The sequence below is a fragment of the Microcebus murinus genome, chromosome 12, assembly GCF_040939455.1.
Source record: "Microcebus murinus isolate Inina chromosome 12, M.murinus_Inina_mat1.0, whole genome shotgun sequence".
NCBI lineage: Eukaryota > Metazoa > Chordata > Mammalia > Primates > Cheirogaleidae > Microcebus > Microcebus murinus.
This window is the reverse complement of record NC_134115.1, coordinates 86,062,433-86,083,630: the sequence shown is the minus strand read 5'-3', so window position 1 is coordinate 86,083,630 and position 21,198 is coordinate 86,062,433. Positions and strand designations below refer to the sequence as shown.

Genomic DNA, 21,198 nt, shown 5'->3' with positions numbered 1-21,198 from the left:
GGGAGTTTGGCATAATTATTAAATTTTTAAATAATTTTAAATAAAATGCCTTTTTCCTCCCTGAAGCAGTAAGGGAGACCCAGGGCGAAGCAGCAGGCTTCTGAATGCAGGGCTGAGGGCAGCATCACAGTTCCATACTATATCTCCTCCCTACAAGTGCTGGCCTACCAGTGTGACCTCACCTAGAAAATACCTGGGACCTACTACTGCCATGACAGGGAGAGAGACATTTGAAACCTGGCTAGAGCATGTTACCAAAATAAGGAAGGTTCCAAAAAGAATCAGGGAACTTCAAGTTCTCCACATGCAATGTGGTCCAGGCTCTAAATATAAACCCTTCTGTTTTGGCAAATCAACACATGAGAATGCTGGATCACACTTTGCAATCATGAACAGAACTGAGGACCTCCATGTTATATCTCCACATAGGGCCTGGGATGAGAGCAAAGATTTCTAACTCCACACGGAGGCTAAATAAATTGCTATGATATAAGTTAGGTTCCTGGAAAACAGAACAACTTCTTCCAAAGAGTCAAAAATTGTAGAAATTGAATGGGGGGGGGAAGGTAAGGCAGGCCCCAAGGGGAAACCAAACTCAGTGATACAGGCCCTCAGTCGACGGACCCAGAGATTACCCTCACGCTAAGCCATCCTCAATGGTTTGCAGCCCCTGCAGAGTGGTTAAGGCCAACAGCAACAAGGGGACTCCTCCTAGATCAGTAGAGAGAATTTGTAAGAAGAAACAGGCAGTTTTTCAGAAGCCCACCAATAGTCAGCAGCTCCAGGACAATGCCTCAGCCCCCTGACAAGCAGCGAGTAAGAGACAGATGGAAAGGATACCCCTGTTAAGGGGCAGAGATGCTAAAAAATGTGCCAGACTACAGGTTTTGGTTTGGGGCGAACCCAGGGCCTCCAAACAATGGGTACTAGAATGGCTTATTGCACAGAAGGGACCAGTTGTCCCCCCTCCTAAAGATAAGTCAAGTATCATGCAAAGCAGAAATGCAACAACACCTTAATTTCTAAGGATGAAATGGAAGAATTCTGTGCTCTTTTGAAGTCGTTTAAGACACTAGGAAGTAGGAAGTAAACAGGAAGATTTCTAGAGTGAAAGGGGCCCAGGAAAGCAGAGCACCTAGATTCTTGTGACTCTGGACAGTTCCCTGTTCCTTGTTGTGTTTCTGGGGGTAGTGTTCCTTGTACCCAGATGTTAAGCTTACCACCCCTTAGCAAGGCCCACCAACCATAAAGTGGTCAAGTGATCCTGGATTTGAATTTCAGCTCCATCACACGTGACCTCTGTGACCTCAGGCAAGTTACTTATCCTCTCTGAGCCTGTTTCCTCATCATAACAAGGGATTAAAATTATATCTGTGTCTATGGGAGGATTAAAAGAAATCATATGGTGCTTAGGCAAACATCGGGCACATAGTAGCCAATAAATAAATGCTAGTTATTCTAACTATCGGGGACTTTATCTATCCTGACCATCCCCATGCTCTAATGTGTCTTACTGAATGCCTGGCTCAGAGTAAGCCACTCAGTAAATATTTGTTGGATAAATCAATCATGCATAAACGATTATCTCTGCTCTCCTTTGCTCTACTTGAATGCAGATGGGTTCTTGCCCCTTTCTCCTCTCCATCCCCCTACCTGCCATTATATATGCTCAGACATACTTTTAGGTACATTTGAAGTTGTTTTTACCATCTTCAGTCATCTTTTTCATTCTACTCCACTTTCCTCTAACATTCTGGAGTGCATGCCTCCTATGGTATTTGTATGTCCACTAAGTTTCTGACATAGCCATGTACCCTGGAATTTATGTGGTTCACTGGAATTGATAAAGTCTTATGGCAGTTCACTGCAAAGTCCTTCCAATCATGATCTTTGTCAGTGCCTTTACAAGTGTGTCTCCAAAATAAGCAATGGTGACCATACCAAATGCTGGTGAGGGAGCAGAGAAACTGGACCACTCATACACTGCAGGTGGGAATATAAAATGGTCAGCTAAGCCTCTGTTGGAAATAGTTTCTCATAAAATGAAACATGCAGTTACCATATGACCCAGCAATTGTACTCTTGGGCTTTTATTCCAGAGAAATGAAAATGTATGGTCACAAAAACCTATATAAAAAATTTCAAAGCCATTACATACATAATAGCCAAAAACTGGAAACAACGTAGATGTCCTTCAAAGGGCAGATAGTTAAACAAACTGTAGTATGTCCAGAAGAATACTACTTAGCAATGAAAGGGAACAAACTATTGACATGTACAACAACGTGTATGAATGTCCACGGAATTATGATAAGTAGGATGAGCCAATCCCAAAAGGCTACATACTATCTGATTTCATTTATATAACATTCTTGAAGGGACAAAATAATAGAGTGGGGAGGAAGGTGGGTGTGGGTATAGAAGGGCAACATGACAGATCCAGTGGGGATAGAACTAGTCTGTACTTTATCTGTAGATACAGGTGGATGCAGGAACCTGCTCATGTCATAAAACTGCATGTAAAACTGGGCAAGTCTAAATAAGATCAGTGGATTGCATCTGTCAATTTCCTGGTTATGCTACTGTACTGTGGTTATGTAAGATGCTACCATTGGGAGAAACCTGATAAAGAGTATATGGGATCTCTCTGTGCTATCTCTAACAACTGCTTATGAATCTACGATTATGTCAAAAATTTTAATTAAAAAACTGTATCTCAGTTGAAATTCTTTCATTCTCTCAATAAACAGTCACTGAGCACCTATAAGGTACTAGGTGTTAAATCTGCAATGTGTGGTCCCTGCTCTCAGAGAGCTTACAGTGCAGTGGGAAAGAAAAATATAAAGTACATAGGACTCCACAGGAACAAAAATATTGTGCAAGCAAAGCACAATATGTGGATAGCAAATCTGGCAAATTGTAAAACAGCCTCTTTTTATCCCCTTCGTAAGTAGCATATGCAATCTTCGGGTGTGGGTGCTCACAGCAGAAGCCGGGGAGGTCTGTCACGCTCTTCTCAGCTCAAGACCCACTGGGAAACACTATGACAAAGTGGTCCCTGCTAAGTGTGATGATTGCACACCCACTCCCTCCTTTCCCAACTCTTTAGTGACAGTGACCTTGGCTTCTCTTTTCCTGTAAGGTCAAGACTTGAGGGTTTTTTAGCTCAGAGTATAATTTGGTTTGGGAAACATCACTGCATGTGGGATCTATAAATGCATGACCAAAATGTGTTAAATAGAAAATTAATGCATGGGAAAAAAAATCAGCAGACAGCATATGTTGTGGCATACCTCCCTTAATCACCTGCAGATCTAGTTCTTTGGAGAAATCCCTTGAAAGTCTGTCTCTCCAGGTTCTTAAAGTTTCCCCACTGGGATTCACAAGATCTGTCCCCAACAGCACCCAGACCCAAAAGGAAGGCATGCTATTCTTGAGTAGGTACTTCTGTGCAGTCCCTAGGTGGCAAGAATCCTAGAGATACCAAGGTCATTGTGACCTTTGCTGCTCAGTGTGATCCTTTGATCTGAGCTGGTTAGGAATATAGGGTCTCCTACCCAAGACCTAATGAAACATAATCAGCATTTTAACAAGATCTCCCTGGGATTCATATGCACATTAAAATTAGAAAAGCACTTATTACAGACCTTGGTTCTCAAACCTAGTTACATATCAGAATCACCTGGAATTTTTTTTCTAATTTGTTTTATTACAAAATATTTCAAGATACAGAACAAAGAATAATGTAATGAACATTGCAGATATACTTGAAACCCCTGTGTGTCTCCCCCTGACCCTGTTCTCATCTCTCCCTCCCTGAAACAATCACTAATGAATTGTGCTTATACTTCCTGTTCATACTTTTATATCTGTGCTATATACTTACTCATAAATAATATATAGAATTTTTTAGTATGGATTAAAAATTTACACAAATAAATACCATACCATGCATATCTTCCTGCAACTAGCTTCTTTGCTGAGCAATTTGCTTTTGAGATTCATACATGGTGTACCTGTAGCTCTAATCCATTTACATACACTGCTGTATAATATCTTGCTATATCAATATTCTACTGTTCCTCAATTCTCCTACTGTTGGACATTTTGGTTGTTTCTAATTTTTAAACAATGCTGTAATCAATACCCTTGTACATGTCTCCTTGAATACAAGTGTGATCATATCCCTAGAATACATACCCAGGGGTACAACTGTGGGGTCATGATGTCTGCATCATTAATTTTTTCTACATAGTGCCAGATTTGCTTTCCAAAGTGAATATACCAGTTTACTCTCCCATCAGTAGTGTATGATTTGCTCCACATCCTAGTCAACACTTGGTATTGTCAAACATGCATTTTTGCTGGTCTGAAGAATATATTAATAAAATGGTGTCTCACTGAGGTATGACTTTAATTTGCATTACCTTGACAGTTCAAGTGCTTGAACTGTCTTTTCCTATGCTTACTGGCCATCTTGGCTACCTTTTCCATGATTGGCCTATTCCAAACCCTTTGCTCATCCCATTTTTGTATGTTCTTGGTCTTTTTTCTAATTGATTTGTAGGAATTATTTGTATATTCTGAATACCAACCATTTTTGGTTAATAAATCACAGATTTCTTCTTCCAGATAGTGGTTTTCCTTTTTAAATTTTGTTTCTGGTATCTCTGATTATGCAGAAAACTTCAAATTCTACTGTAGACATTTTCAATTTTTTCCTTTATGGTTTTTGTTTTTCTAACTTAAGAAATCTCTCACCACCATGATGTCCTAAAGATAATGTCTTTTGTTCCCTGCAAACGTTTTAAAGTTTACTTTTTTTTCCCCTAAATATGTAAATACCTAGTCCTCCCCTTAGACCTTCTCAATCAGAATCTTTAAGAGTGGGATCTAAGCACATGTATCTTTAACCAAAATATATTTCATTGGTGATTCTGTTATAACCAACCTGAGAAACACTGACTGACTCATTTCCCATCCACTGCATGCCAATGGAAGGCATCTCTTCTACAAAATCCTAGGAAACCATCCCATTTCTGTGTCCTTCACTGGGTTGGAAGAGGCTTCCAGAAACTTCCAGGTCCAGAGACTTAAGGACCAACCTTAAATGTCCAATCTATTATCTATCAAACTTGGAAAATAGCCATCCACTCTCTACTTCCACACTGTTAGCGATAAGAAACACACTATGCACCCCAACCCATGGTCCTCTATTCATCCTGTTATATAGCTTTTTTTCTATATTGAGCTAGATTTTTTCTATATTGAGTTGAAATCCATCACACCTTAATTTCCACCAGCTGGTCCTACACCTACAGCCTTCATTTTTTCTTAACTTCCTCACCATCACTCCCACACCCCTGGCCACCTGTCTAGTCTGGCACCACTCCCCTCTCAGCACTCCAGCCATATTGCCTTTCTTCCTTTTCCTTCCATTTGCTGAGCTGTGTGTCACCTTAGGACCTAGAATGGTCTCTCCAAGCTCTTCCTGCTTCCTGAACCCTCCCATCCCAAATAGGAATTACAAACAGGGTATATAATGAGCATCTGCCTCCTCACCTAGAATTTAAGCTACGCAATGGTAGGTTTTGTTCAATGCTAAATCCTTATCACCTAACATAATATCTGGCACAGAATTAGTCTTAATAGGGTTTTGTTAAATAATGAATGAGTGAATGAATGAAATCAAGTCAGCTAGCCTTTTGGGGTCATATAAAACAAGTCTATCACTCCTACAGGAAAATCTTTTAAATAGATGAGGGACAGACATCACATCCCCTAGGTTTCTTCTTTACAGGAGGCTAAGAGTAACAGGGGAGGGTGAGGCCAGCTATGCTGACTAGGTGCCCCAAGAAAGGACAGGGCACACACACAGACAATTTCACAACTTTTTCTAGCGTCAGGCCTGTGAGACAATCCCTGTGCTCACAATTTAAGTAAACTGCCTTATACAGCATATTGATGAAATTTGTTTTTGTGTAAGACATAAAAACACTACAAATGTTGCCTCTGATTAATCTCAAAAACCTTATTTCAGAGGTTACTACGATGCCAGTAATACAAAGAAACAAAGAAAATACTGTGGAAGCCATCACAATGAACAAATTGTGACATGGCTCACTAGTCATCAGTCCTTGACGATGACATCTTCTATATCTAGAGATTGGTGTCTTTCAATAAATAGGTAATATAATTAAGTGGGACTGATTGATACTATCATATTAAAAGTCAATCAGAGCCGGGCGCGGTGGCTCACGCCTGTAATCCTAGCACTCTGGGAGGCTGAGGCGGGCGGATTGCTCGAGGTCAGGAGTTCGAAACCAGCCTGAGCAAGAGCAAGACCCCGTCTCTACTATAAAGAGAAAGAAATTAATTGGCCAACTAATATATATATATATATATATAAATTAGCCGGGCATGGTGGCGCATGCCTGTAGTCCCAGCTACTCGGGAGGCTGAGGCAGAAGGATTGCTTGAGCCCAGGAGTTTGAGGTTGCTGTGAGCTAGGCTGACGCCACGGCACTCACTCTAGCTGGTCAACAAGTGAGACTCTGTCTCAAAAAAAAAAGTCAATCAGGGCTGGGCATGGTAGCTCATGCCTGTAATCCTAACACCGCGGGAGGACCACCTGAGCTCAGGATTTTGAGACCAACCTGAAAAAGAGTGAGACCCTATCTCTATTAAAAATAGAAAAAATTAGCCAGACGTGATGGTGTGTGCCTGTAGTCCCAGCTACTCGGGAGACTGAGGCAGGAGAATTGCTTGAGCCCAGGAGTTTGAGGTTGCTGTGAGCTAGGCTGATACCATGGCACTCTAGCCCAGGTGATAGAGCGAGACTCCCTCTCTCTCTCTCTCTCTCTCTCTCTCTCACTCACTCACACACACACACACACACACACATACACACACACACACACACACACAAAAAAAAGTTAACCGGCTGCAGCTGTCAAGTCACCCAACTGTATGCTTAAGATCTTTGCATTTTTTTTTTTACATGCACATTATGGCTTAACAAAAAATTCTTTAAAAAAAAGTCATAAAAATATATAGAATACTAAATGTAAACAGAAATTAATATCTACATGTATAGAGAAATTATATGTACATAAAATTTGTCTGATATTTACTTAGCTCTAATTCACCACTAACTTGCTGCCTTGTTTTAGTTAAGAAACATCCCTTCATGGGCCTCAGTTCCTACACTGTAAAATGGGGCTTGATAGATGAATTAACTCAACAATTATTGATAACCCATAGTGCCTTCCTATTGGATTTAATGAGAAAAGGCATATGAATCAGGAATCATGGTGTCTAGCTTGAGCACAATGAATATTTTTAATAAACAAAGGCTGTGAATCCCTGCTTTTCATCAGTAACACAGAGAAGAAAAAAAGGCCTCTGCAGAAAGCTAGGAATAAGCCAGAATTTGCTAAGGACTAAATTTTTTCTCACTTTAGAACATAGCTGTCAGGGAGTAAAAAGTTTTCCTCTACTGTCTTAGTTCTTTACCTGAGACCTGCAAATTAAACTGGCAAAAGACAGATTAACAGGAGAAACAGGAGAAAAAGCACACAAGTTTATGTTTAATTTTATGTCCAGGCACGTTCCAAAGTAAAGAAATAAAAATCCAAAGAAGCAGTTAGAATTGGGGGCTTATATACCATTTTAACAAAGGGCAATAAATTGTGGGAAAGTGACCGAAGGATGAGGGGTTTGGGGCTTCTGGGACTGGTAATCTGTGGGAAGGTACATATGGAAGAAACTAATGGTAGATAAGGGTTATTTAGTAAGGTTCTTCTCATCTCCATCCTCATCTCTGGTGATAAGGATTCTCCTCTTCTTGGTGTAGGAGAGGGGAGAGGGACACCTTCACAAAAGGAATTTATGCCTTGCTTTTAGGCAGATAGGGGAAGGGCAGAAAGTTCTTCCTGTGTCTGCTTTTTCTCAGTTGCCTTCAGCTCAAAATATTTTGGGGTGGCATATTCTGATCCCTTTCATAGCTAATACCAAAATGGGAAAAATTTTAGTCTCAAACATAAAAATGAATGCCCATGGAACTGATGTGAACTTTGCCTTGACAAAGAGGGAAAGCCCAAGGCTACTTTCAAAATGACTTCTGGGCTGGGCACAGTGGCTCACACCTGTGATCCTAGCACTCTGGGAGGCTGAGGCGGGCCAATCATTTGAGCTGAGGAGTTCGAGACCAGCCTGAGCAAGAGCGAGACATGGTCTCTACTAAAAAATAGAAAAAATTAGCCAGGCATGCCTGTACTCCCAGCTACTTGGGAGGCTGAGGCAGGAGGATCGCTTGAGCCCAGGAGTTTGAGGTTGCTGTGAGCTAGGCCGACATCAAGGCACTCTAGCCCGGGCAACAACAACAACAAAAAATGACTTCTATATTCTATTCTAAATTTCTGGACCAAGTTAGATCCACTCCATGCTTATCTGTGCTCAGTTTTCCTCCAGGCATGTAGTGGGAAGAAAACAGCTTACTCTGTGCTTTTAAGGTCAAACTATATTTTTGAAAGATTTTCTAAAATGTTTACTTCACTAAGCTGCTCTGATTCTGAGATAGTCTCCTGAGAAAATGAAACTATGAAACCAACAGTGATCAAGAGCAGTGAGAGAAGGCAGGATATCCTTTAAAGAAAGCAAGATAATACATAAACCAAACTTAGGGAAATATAGGAGGCAAAAGTATTTAAACTAGGAACAATTTATTACTATAGGAGATGACAAGAAAACAACCAACCTGTTTCTAAGGCCAAAATGAGATTTATAAAAATGAGTGTTAGCTAAGGTGAATTTAGGCCAGGACATCCCAAACTATTGCCTTTTGCCTCTTAAAAAACACTGATTAAAAAGAGTGACACTATCTAATCACTATTTATAGTGTGCCCTTATGGTGTCCTGTACTGTACTTTTAGATGAGGTGAGCACCAAAAACGGGTTATTGGTCCTTGTGGAATATGAAATTTGAAAGCACCGAAGACTCAAATAGTCAAAGGAATAAAATTCTTAGTAATGGCATAACCTCCTTGAGGAAAAATGATTGCTTTTAGCAGTTATTCCTGCAGGGGACACTGAGCTCAACAGAGAGTAGGGCATCCAGAAAAGGGCCAGGATGTCCTGGCAGGGAGCGAGACCATCCTCCTCCCTGTTCTTAGGTCACATGGAGCAACAACACAAATCCCGGTCTTGTGCCTGCTGTCTTTAGTCTTTATCTCCATCCCACCTTGCATGGTGAAGGTCCATACACCCCCTTCCCTAGAAGCCTCATTGCCCATGAGCCTTCGAATATTACCTCTCTGCTAATAACTCCCCAAATCAAACCTCCAACTCAGATCTTTCTGGATAAGGTGCTATGCACACCCTAGGAACCCCCAAGATAGGTCCCATGCCCCAAATCAGAACTCATTCTCACTCCTGGATTCCTGACTCTGTTAGCAGAGCTGCTGCCCTCTTCCCAGTCACTCAAGTTACAAAGGTCAGAGTCGTCTCCCACGTCTCCTCTCACATCCCACATCTACTCAGTCACCAGGCCCTGCTACCACTCCCTCCACCGTGTTGCTTTTGAAATTTGTATGACTGTAACTGTGTATTTGTACAGCTACAAGGCTGTACAGGGAAAAGCCTCCCCTCTCCCAGCCCCACATTTCCTCTCCCCATGAGCAACCTGCGTTATCTCTTGTGTGTCTTCCAGAGATGCTGTATGCATTTACAAAGAAACATATATTCCCCTTTCCCTCCTTATTTTTTACACAAATGGTAGCACACTATATACAATCCTACTCCTTGTTGTTATTTTTTCACCTGATGTATCTTGGCAATCTTTCCGAATCAGTACCAAAAAATATATATATATATTATCTTGCTTATGGTCAGTAATAGCCCTGAAACAGGTTTTGAATTAGGGAAAGTGAGGAAGGCCTCAGAGAGCCTTGCAACCTGCCTTCTACCCTCCTGCCCAATTGACACTACTTCCTAGGTACTCCCTGGCTTCCTAATCATCAAATTCAATTGTCAGCTTTAGTTTTGATTTTCAAACTTTCTGTTGCATTCAGCACCTTAAGCCAGATTCCCGGGTCCCACCACTGGGGATTCTAATAGGTTCCATGATCCACGTTTTTAAAAAAATTTCCTGAGTTATCTTTGTGATCAGCCACAGATCACTCTCCTTTCTTCTTCGAACTCCTCCATTGGCTTTCATGACCCATTGGCATAATCCTACTCTTCAGCGCCAAGCCTCTCCTTTCTTTTCCAAGGCTGCTTTGCTCACTGGGGCAAGAAAGAACTATCCCTTTGTCCCCTGTCCCCAGATAACACACACTTCCCCCACAAAACCAGTAATGGACATGTGACCCAGGTTAGGCAACTAGAGTCCTTCCCCACCAGGGTTCTTCTAACTGATGTGGAAGATTTTTCCTCCCAGGTTGCAAAGCTATCAGACTATAGCCCACGCTGTCTGAGCTCACATGGCCTGCTGCATTGCAAAATCCACAGAGTAGGAGACAGTAGGACAGACAGACAGACAGAAACACGGGAAGAGTGGGGATGATATAGGTGGGGGAGGAGGAGAAAGCCATTTAACTTGACAGCATTCGAGTCCTTGGGCCTAGCCACCCCTGAAGCCAGATCCGTCCCTTTCCTCAGTTTGGTTCCACAAAACTATACATTCTCCTTTTTGGACTAGGCTAATTTGAGCTGAGTTTCTGTCACTTACAACCAACAAGGCTGTCCCTAGTCAATTCCTTAGCTGGCTCTTTAGCGTATGCTGTGGTGAAATTAACTTTTCTAAAGCAGACCTCAAACCACTTGCCTATTTCAAAAGCCAATGGGTGCCTCCCAACATCCGCGGGATTCAGGGCAACACCTTTCATGATATGTCCCCCAGTCTGACTTTCCAGACTTCTTACCACTTCACAAGAGACAAACCAGGAAATCTGTTACTCCTCAAATGTGTTCTGAATATCGTCCCTGCTTTGTGCCTGTGCCCATGCTGATCCTGCCCTCTAGAACACCCTCCTCCCCATCTCTGCCTATTAAAATCTACTCAGGAAAAAGAAAAGAAGGAAGATTGTCTACTTTATCAAGGTCCATTTAACCTTATTTTCCCCAAGAAGACTTTCTAAGTACTCCCTATTCCCAAAGGATGTTACTGAATCTCTCTTCAGTCCTGACAGCATTTCTCTATATAATCTTTGTTTTAATCTACCTTGGATTTTGGGCCATCTCATCTCAGGGTCCTTTTATTAATGATCAGACCAACCACACTGAGTCAAAACTCTGAGGTTCACTTCCCCACCCTACAAACAAGACATTTACCAGGTTCACTCTAATCTTTCTCTTCAATATTTTTCAAATCAATCCCATTGTTCCTGTTACTCATCAGAACTCTCAACATCTCCTACCTTCATACCTCCTCCTCTAATAGGTCTCCCTGCCACCAGCCTTAACCCATCATAAGCTAGCTGGCTGTCTCCAGATACCAGTTATCTTTCCAATGTGCAAATCTGATCACACTAGAGAGTTAAGGCCAATGGCTCCACTCCCCGAAGGCTTGGCTTCTGTTTCCCTCCCCAAACTCACTGCCCACCAGTCCCCAAGGAGCATCAGAGAATCCAGTCCGTTGGTTATTCCCTAACACCCAGGGTGTTTTAAGGCTGCTCACCTTTGTGCACATGGTCTCCTGTTTGGGAAGGCCTCCCCCAACTCTGCCTGGTAAAGTTCCCATCTTTCATTCTCTCTCCACTGAGTAGTCTTCTTAGACTGCCTGGGGTAACAGCACTTTTATAAACACCCACTTGATCTGGAAGGGATACCTTCCATGCATCTTCAGTGCCTGACACAAGGTCCAGCACAGCACAGATGCCCAGTAAATTGTTTAATAGGTACCAGAAGACTTTTCTGGCAGAGAGGAGGTATTTGTATTACTTAGCAAAAGACCCAACTTTGTGCTTGGTCAGCTTCATTAGTGTCCAGCACCCTACTATTATATTCTTCACTTGACAGTACCTAGACGCCCTGTGGATGCTGACATCCCACACTTTTCCACTGATTGCACACCTGAGCGTACTGAGGGATGGTCCCTAGAGACAGACAGACCTAAGTCCAAACCCTGCTCTATCACTTACAAGCTGTGTGTCCTAGACAGGTTTCTTAACCTTGCAGAGACTCAGCTCTCTTATCTATAAGGTGGAGATAACAGTAGCTACCTCACTGGGGGTTTTGTTTGTTTTGTTTTTTTATGAAGACTGAATGAGAAAATGCCTTTGGGATCTTTGGGCAAGTGCCTGGTACATAGGTGATGGATAAATATTTGTTGAATGAATGAGCTAATGAGTGGGCACCCATAAAGTGGTAGTGATTCTTAAAGACACACCTTTCTAACCCGTTTTCCAGAGAACCTGACATCTGGCTGCAGGTACAATCAGGTTTCAAGTCCGGTCCCGAGTGTGCGGTCCAGCCCGAGCCCGACCCCGCCCATTGCCACGTGCGGCAGAGTGAGGCTAACGAGCCAGGACGCACAGCTCCGGCATCCGCCGCTGGGCTCCTCCGCGCGGCCGCCGCGGGAGGAGCTAGCACTGCCTGGGTCACCACACAGCAGCCGCCTTCACAGGAGCCCCGCCCGCCCGGTTCTCGCCCAATTTTGCCATCCTAAGGCCGCCAATCACTAGGGTCTGGTCCTACCCCTAACCGACCCACCGACAGAGCCTGAAAGGCGCCTGCCCAGGGCGCTTCCGCTGTGTCTCATAGGCGCTCCCGCAGTCCCGCCCGCCCCCTTCTACGTCATCGCGCGGTGCACTGTGGGGCTTGTAGTCGAGGAAGGAGGCCGTGAGGGCCAGGTCCAAGGGACCACTGTAACTCGGGCCCGGCCCCAGCACGCCAGTGCTGCAGGGCCTCAGGTTATCACCACACCCTCTAGACACAAAATTCCTTCTAAGGAGTGATGAAGGAAGGAAGACCGGCCATCTCCTGGCCTGGCCTTTTACAGTAGCTGAAGCTCTGCATTCCCCTCCCCTGCAGTGCGCTGGGCCACCCAGGACCCTGGTTTACCAGGTGCGTCTGGATGAGAAAATTCAGTATTAAGTGAAAGCGTAAATCTCCGTTTCAGATCAAGGAGACGTTCAATTCTCATGTTCTCCTAAGAGGCAATTTATGGAAGGTATGATAGTGACTTCTGACTTCGCTACTTTCCATCAGGCTTCCGCCACAGAACTGGCAATCACGAATTTATCTCAGCCACGTGTACCTTCTACTTTCCAAACTGCATTACCTCGTAAGATCCTAAAAGCTACCAATGGTGCCCCATTGCCGAAGATACAACGTTCAGACCCCTTAACATCAGAATTATTTTGTACAGTGTATTTATTTAATAATTATGTGTGGCTCCTTTTTTTTTAAAGCAGTCTTTCTCAACATTTGCAGTAGATGAGAATCACCTGGGCAGTTTTTTTTGTTTTTTTGTGTGTTTAAGAGGCTGAGTCTTGCCCCGTGGCCCAGGCTGTGGGCAGTGTCGGGTCATAGCTCACTGCAGCCTCGCACTCCTAGGTTGAAACAATCCTTCTGCCTCAGCCTCCCCAGTAGCTAAGACTACAGGCAGGCGCCACCATGCCTGGCAAGTTTTTTCTTTATTTTTGTAGAGACAAGGTCTTGGTATGTTGCCCAGGTTGGTCTCAAACTCCTGGCCTCAAGGGATCCTCCTGCCTTGGCCTCCCCAAATGCTGGGATTACAGCTGAGGAGCTTTTTAAAAATGCTAATGCTTGTGTCCCACGCTAGACCTCAGAATTTTGGAAGGATAGTGCAGACTTCTATACGTTTTCAAAGCTCCCTAGGTGATTTTCAAGTGCATCCAAGTTGAGAACTGCTGGTTTAATGCCTGTCAGCACTGCCTGAGCATACCCTCATGGATGGGAGCCTTTGCTTTGTGGCATCCCTGGTTTAAAGGGGCCTTCTTACCCCTCTATGCCTGATGAATGCTCATCCTACAAGGCTGAGCTCAACTGTTACCCCTTCTTTTCCTTCACCCTCCAACAGGTGAAGCATGTCATTCATACTTATTCTCTAGCACCTCTGGAGTTAGCCGGTTACTTGTCTGTCTCCCTGGATAATCTGGGAGTTCCTTGAGGGCAGGCATCCGAAGGTGTCCTCTTTTACCCACTCCAAATCCACTGAATCAGGCATAAATTGTGTTTTAAACCCAATAGGTGATTCTGATCCATGCCCCTACCTAGGAATTTGCTTCACAAAAGCACAGGGTTCAGTAAGCATCCATAAATATTTGTTGCATTGAACTGATGAAGCATCTCATTTGTTTTGAAATCAGTCATATTGTTCCACCTAGTTGCTTTTGAGTCCCCCTGTAAAACTAAGCACCCGTTTCTTGTTGTATCTTCTTCATTCATTACTTATTTGTTCACCCAATAAATATTATCATACACCATAACAAAGGCCTGGGGGTTCAAGAATAAATGAGAAAACACAGTTACCAGCCTATAGGAATTAGACTGATATAATGGTTATATTCTAGTTATTATTATAATTTCTTTTGTATTATATTGGAAGTTTTTCCTTCCATTTGATATCCAAGGGTAAGGAAAATATCTTATTCTCTAATATCCCTAGTATGTGGCTGGCATATAGAAGGCATTGTGTAGATGTTTATTGAATGAAGGCAACACATTTCATAGCACTTAACACAATTGTTAGTGTTTGTGTGATTATCTGATTAATGGCTATCTAGCCCATGAATGGTAAACCCCCTTACGACAGGAACTGAATCTATTTTGCTTGTTGTTCCTGGCCTAGGACTTGGACAGAATAAGTGCTCAATGAATATTGGTAAAATACAAGAATAAGACATCATTAAGAACAGAAATGGGTCAGGCGTGGTGGCTCACGCCTGTAATCCTAGCAGCACTCTGGGAGGCTGAGGCGGGCGGATTGCTCGAGGTCAGGAGTTCGAAACCAGCCTGAGCAAGAGCGAGACCCCGTCTCTACTATAAATAGAAAGAAATTAATTGGCCAACTAATATATGTAGAAAAAATTAGCCGGGTATGGTGGTGCATGCCTGTAGTCCCAGCTACTTGGGAGGCTGAGGCAGCAGGATTGCTTGAGCCCAGGAGTTTAGGTTGCTGTGAGCTAGGCTGACACCATGGCACTCACTCTAGCCTGGGCAACAAAGCGAGACTCTGTCTCAAAAAAAAAAAAAAAAAAAGGGAACAGAAATGCAATCTCCCAAGTGAACATTCACTCCTCTCTTCCTCTCCACTCTCCCTCAAAAGGTAAGAAGTATATTCTTCCTGAATGTTAAGGATTTCAAGTTATAATGGACATGAGCCCAAACTCAGATGATGCTTCTTTTACTTACTTACAGGTTGACCTGGGACTCTAGTTCCGAGTCTTTCGTTGGCCATGTCTGAAGGGGCTGGATGCCGAAGGAGAGCGAGGACTTTGCTTTCCACAGAAGGGTCTGTGCCATCTGACTCCCACAGGACCCCTTTGATAGCGGATCCATCAGCGGGCCTGGAGGCTGAGCTGCTGTCCTGAAGCAGAGGAGTTGGGAAAGGCACTGAGAAACAAAGAAAGGCAGGCAAACCCTGGCCTGTTCGGCCACTCCTCCCCGAGGCCAGCCCCACTCATAAGCTGGAAGGAAGGGAGACCTGAGGTAACCCCAAGACCTTTCTGCACAAAGGAAAGCAACACGGGTCAAATCCTATCACATCCCTCAGCCATGAATTAAGGCAGTGGGGTCTAAGGTGAAAGGAGGTCCAGTGAGCATTTGAGAAACACAAACTTACTTAGAAAAAGGCAATTTTAATTTGGTAAGGAAAGCCATGTCTAGAATGCCTTTGGAGGATCACCAGTGCAGGCACCATATGGCCCCTGGAGTCATCCAGGAGTACTTGGTTTATCTCCTGATTTCCAATTTAAAATCTCAAGAAAAGCCACAAAAGGGCCTAGGCTGGCAACAACACTGAGGACAAAAAGGACCAAAGCCCACATTTCAAGAGTATTGGCATATAGTGTGTAAGCAGTAAGTGCTTGTTAAATTAATAAATGGGAATAAATTGGGATGTGCCTGCTCCTTTCTCTGACGACACATCCAGGAAGGTAGAAAAGGCAGTTCTGGGATGAAAAGGCTGCTCTATTAGGAAATGTAGGCATCGTGCTCCTTCTGACTGGAATTATTTTCTGTGCTAATTAGCAGTGTTCTTCACTCAACTCTACCTCAAGTAACAAGCCAACAACACCCAATTACTTGGAAATAGGAAAAAATAAAAAAGCAATCTCGAATAACACTTTGGTCAAAAGGTTTGATATCTGCTTAAGAAAGACTGTGACAAGGCAAAAACCAAAGGTGTAATAGTTCAGAGCAGGGCTACACATGAGGACAGAGTCTGCTATACACTGGATGCCAAGACAGTGACTCCACATGGCCTGGGTATTTGGAGGCAGACAGGCACTGCCCACTTGTAAGCTGTGATAGTGGTGCCAAGTAGACCCAAGGCTGCAGGCATGTTAAAAAACCAACAAAAGTCACTCTAGTGACCTATGCCTGATGCAGGAAGGATTTAAGACCCACCTAACCCCCACCTGTCCCCTTTGTTCTTCCTTCTTGCCAGGTTCCCCTACTATTCCTCCTTTGTAAGTGATGACTCAGCTTCCCCCATCACGTTTCCTGGGCCCAAGAAACTACTTGCTGCCTGCCTGACCCAGACTGCAAGAGAATCTTACCCTTTTCCTGGCTTTGAGCCATCACTTATCTTGGCAGCAACTAGATAGACATCAAAGGCTCAAGCCTTCCACTTGTGAAAATAGGCAAGAAGCCAATGTTCTGGTATGTTATTAGGTGTTCTTTTTTTTTTTTTTTTTTTTTTGAGACAGAGTCTCACTTTGTTGTCCAGGCTAGAGTGAGTGCCGTGGCGTCAGCCTAGCTCACAGCAACCTCAAACTCCTGGACTCGAGTGATCCTTCTGCCTCAGCCTCCCGAGTAGCTGGGACTACAGGCATGTGCCACTATGCCCGGCTAATATTTTTTATATATATATATCAGTTGGCCAATTAATTTCTTTCTGTTTATAGTAGAGACGGGGTCTCGCTCTTGCTCAGGCTGGTTTTGAACTCCTGACCTTGAGCAATCCGCCCGCCTCGGCCTCCCAAGAGCTAGGATTACAGGCGTGAGACACAGCGCCCGGCCTTATTAGGTGTTCTTTACTCAAAGGAACCCCAAGTCTTCTAAAACCCAGTGTCACTGGAGTTTATGGCTGCCTTAGTGATAATCCAACAAGTGATAAACAAATAAAACACAAAGCAGGACATCAGGAATGAAAGACTTATTTTCCTTTTTTTTCTTTTGAACCTCCAGATTTCTGTTAATTACAAAGATGATAATTGTACGCAAAAGATTGATTAAGCGAGTGTTCTTAAAAGAAACCATTAAGGGAGTGGAGGAGGCAGGACAGGGAAGGGGAAGAAGCCAAGTGAGGCTTCAGTTTCAGGCAAAGCCCTGTGAAGGGCTGCTTCAATCTGCCTGAAGCTGTGCAATCCAACTTGGTAGCCACTAGCCACATGTGACTATTGAGCAGCTGAAATGTGGCAGTCGAAAGTGAGGTATGTAAGGGTAACACATATACTGGTGTTTGGAGACTTACAACAAATAAAAAGGAATGTTAAACATCTCATTAATGATTTTTTACACTGATTACCTATTGAATAAAATATATTATTGGAATTTTAATGTAGTTACTATAAAATTTAAAATCACATATATAGCTTGCTTTATATTTTGGACAGCGCTACTTGAGGTAAATGATGCCTCAGCATTGGCCTCTCCTAAGACAAGGGGCTGGGCTTGCTTATTCCTCCAGCCCTTGGTCATTGGCTGAAGGCCATAAAGGTAGGGTGGTGTGGAGTGCAGGTGACGTAAAGCCCCAGGTCCTCCGTGCTCTCTGCACGCGTGGGACGCAGGGATGGAGAGCAGTCTGCCTACTAAGAGTTGCTGGTGGGTGTGTTAGAGGCATATGGAACTGAGGAAAGGAGAAGAACATAGAAAGGGTAAATGGAGACCGGGCATGGTGGCTCACACCTGTAATCCTAGCACTCTGGGAGGCTGAGGTGGGCGGGTTGCTCAAAGTCAGGAGTTTGAAACCAGCCTGAGCAAGAGTGAGACCCCATCTCTACTAAAAATAGAAAGAAATTATAATTGGCCAACTAAAATATATAGAAAAAATTAGCCAGGTATGGTGGTGCATGCCTGTAATCCCAGCTACTTGGGAGGCTGAGGCAAAAGGATCACTTGAGCCCAGGAGTTTGAGGTTGCTGTGAGCTAGGCTGATGCCACGGTACTCGGTACTCTAGCCGTACTCTAGCCGGGGCAACAGAGGAAGACTCTGTCAAAAAAAAAAAAAAAAAAAAAAGAAGAGAAGAGAAGAGGGGAGGGGAGGGGAGGGGAGGGGAGGAGAAGGGAGGGGAGGGGAGGGGAGGGGAGGGAAGGGGAGGGGAGGGGAGGGTAAATGGATCCAAGGGGATCCAAGAGGCTGAACAGTGTCCATGACACTCTACCCCATTCCTCTGCAGTTTGGGTTCCTACCACTCTTTCCTCCAAGAATCGGCAAACCTTTATGCAACATATCTGCTTAGACTATCCAATGTCCTGTGACTTGCTTTTCTACCAAAACCATCAGTCTTTTTTTCTTTTTTGTGTTCACGTAGGGTGCTGAAGGAATAAACCATCAGTCTTACACATCTTTCAACATCAGTAAATATAGTGCGTCCTTAATATGGAATCTCACAAAATGAGATAACGTTATACATTGTTTATATTCTTTTAGCTTTTTAAATCTTTAAATGCTGATGATTTAATTGTCATAGATGTCCTTTTCTAGCCCTTTAATCTTTGAGATTCTGTTAAAAAATTTAAATGCTAGTTATTTTAAACTTTCCCCCTCATTTAATTTTATCTTTTACCATATTTTACCCTTGGAGTTCTTTTTTATACTTTCATCTAATTCTTTAACTGCATTTTCTAACATTCAGATTTTGTCTCATCACTGTTAATTTTAATCCATTTACTCATTTCTTTTATCTTTCCTAAACTTTCTAAATTTAAAAAATGTATGTTCCTCTTAACCTTTTGACATATTTTATCTTTATCATCTGTTTAAAATATGTAGCAGTTGAAGAACTTCTTGGAAAGAAGGCAGAATAAGCGCTCATTTGCATAACTCCTTGGAACTCATGGAAAAAGCAAAATAGTTCAATATATAGAAGAAAACTTACTGAAACAAGAGATTGGCCAAACTCCACACATTATCTCCAGAAAATCTGCTTATACAATTAAGTGTAGATAAAGTGAAAGAGACCACCGAGATTCTGCACATCCTACCTAATGTCAGGGAAATGAGGAGGAAGGTTCTGAAGGTCCAATCAGGCCCCATGCAGGACAAGGATGGGCAGCAAGGGCAGATTTGTTTTTTCACTGCCCCAGATACCCAAAGAGAAGGAGTGTGGCCTTTTGGGAAAGGCTGAGGAGAGAAAAATAAGTAATCTTAAGAGCCACCTGAATCTCTCGAAAGACTTTAAGCAAAAGTACACATGAACTGCCAAGCGAAGGACATGGACTGAGTCATGGGAAATCACATTGACCCAGATCCTCTTTGGAGCAGTCTGTTTGCCCTGAGGTGAGGGGTCCCTATTCAAGACACCCTCCGCCAGAGGCTCAGGAATAGGGGACTCAGCACACTGGCAGGAAAGCATGTGAGATGGTGGAAACAGACAGTAGGTTCCCACGGCCTCACTGCCTCTGTACCCTGCCTACTTCCTGAGGCCAGGCCTCCAGCCCAAGTTCTGAAAGAGAAAATCCAACCAGTGCTCAGAGAAAGAGGGAGGAGAGTCGAGGTGGACCCACCCACGTTATGAGGTGCTGGGGATACAGAAGACAGATGGGGGGGTGGTTCCTGCTCTTATTGAGCAAACATTCTAGTGGAGGGAGAAACACTGTACCAGTGAACACAGTACTAGGACAACATCCTAAAGGGATAAGTGCCATAGAGTAGAATGTTATAGGATAAGCAATATGTATGGAGAGGGCAGTTTAGATTTGGAGACACAAACACAGACCCAGACAGAGCTGCTTCTATTCACAGATGAACGTGCAGGATTAGCTAGCGCAGGACCTGTGAAAAATGGCAGCAAAGATTTTAACAGGGATTAGATGAAAAATAAAATACAATGGCTTTGTTCTTTCAGCAAGTGAGAGAACAAGGCCTCTCTCAAAACAAAAGATCAAATAATACAATAGACTTTCTAAGTCTCTGGATATTTATCCCAGAATGTAGCAGGAAAAAGGATGATTCAGTGTGGAGATACTTCCTAGGGGGAGTGGACCTAAAGGGGTGGAAATGAGGGTATCCCTGAGCGAATCTTCTATGGAGGGTGTTTTTATATATGTGTGGCTTCTTATTAGACTTAGGACAGTCCAGCAGGTTACAATTTTCTCCTCTTATATTGTGACTCCCAAACCCTAAGTGTGCCTTGAGTCTTAGGGACGGGGGCAAAGAGAAACATGACTAACTTCACAGTTACTCCCCTGCTTATGACCTCAAGAAGGCAACAGCAGGCCACTAAGAACTTACCTGGGAGCTCCAGGCTGGTCCTGCAGCTGCGGCAGTCACGGCCAGGCCTGGTGAGGCCCCATGATATAGTGAGAAGAGACTATGGAAGAACATAACTGTGACACAAGAGGCGTCTTGCCTGCCAGTAGGGAGACCACCAAATGAAGCGCAATGGCATAAAAGGCAAGATCTAAGTTCTGGCTCCTTCATTTTTGCAGATAATGCACTGTCCTGATCGCAAACTTGAGCCACGTCCTGGGACACACAGGAAGCTTCAGGGTGCCACACTCACTCACTTGCACTCTTGATCTTGCACATTCCTTGTTCTGATTGTTTGCTGGAAACAGTCTTAACCTAAGCATAAATCATCGTTCTTCCCTGTCTTCAATCCAAGATCAGCTTTTGAGGTTGGAGCTGACTTGGCCACCAAGTGAGCAGTAGCCCTGCAGAGCTGGGCAGGTGGGAAGCCACAGTGAACAGTTGTTGGTGGACAAATCAGGAGTGGACCCCAGATTTCCTCTGTCCCCAAATCTAAACTGCCCTCTCTATACATATTGCTTATCCTATAACATTCT

At 43.5% G+C, this 21,198-nt stretch overlaps 1 protein-coding gene across 3 annotated transcripts in view; it reads right to left on the bottom strand.

Annotated features, from left to right (window-relative positions):
- GARNL3 (GTPase activating Rap/RanGAP domain like 3) overlaps window positions 1–21,198 on the bottom strand; it is a 168,748-nt gene that overhangs the window by 132,366 nt on the left and 15,184 nt on the right. For 2 of the 3 annotated variants that reach the window (XM_012771966.3, XM_012771965.2), the window contains exon 2: window positions 15,383–15,553. In XM_012771966.3, the coding sequence (XP_012627420.2) occupies window positions 15,383–15,525 (143 nt within the window). In that variant the 5' untranslated portion in view covers window positions 15,526–15,553. Of the gene's footprint in view, window positions 1–15,382; window positions 15,554–21,198 lie in introns of those variants that run through there. The other variant, XM_076009049.1, reaches the window with a different exon arrangement.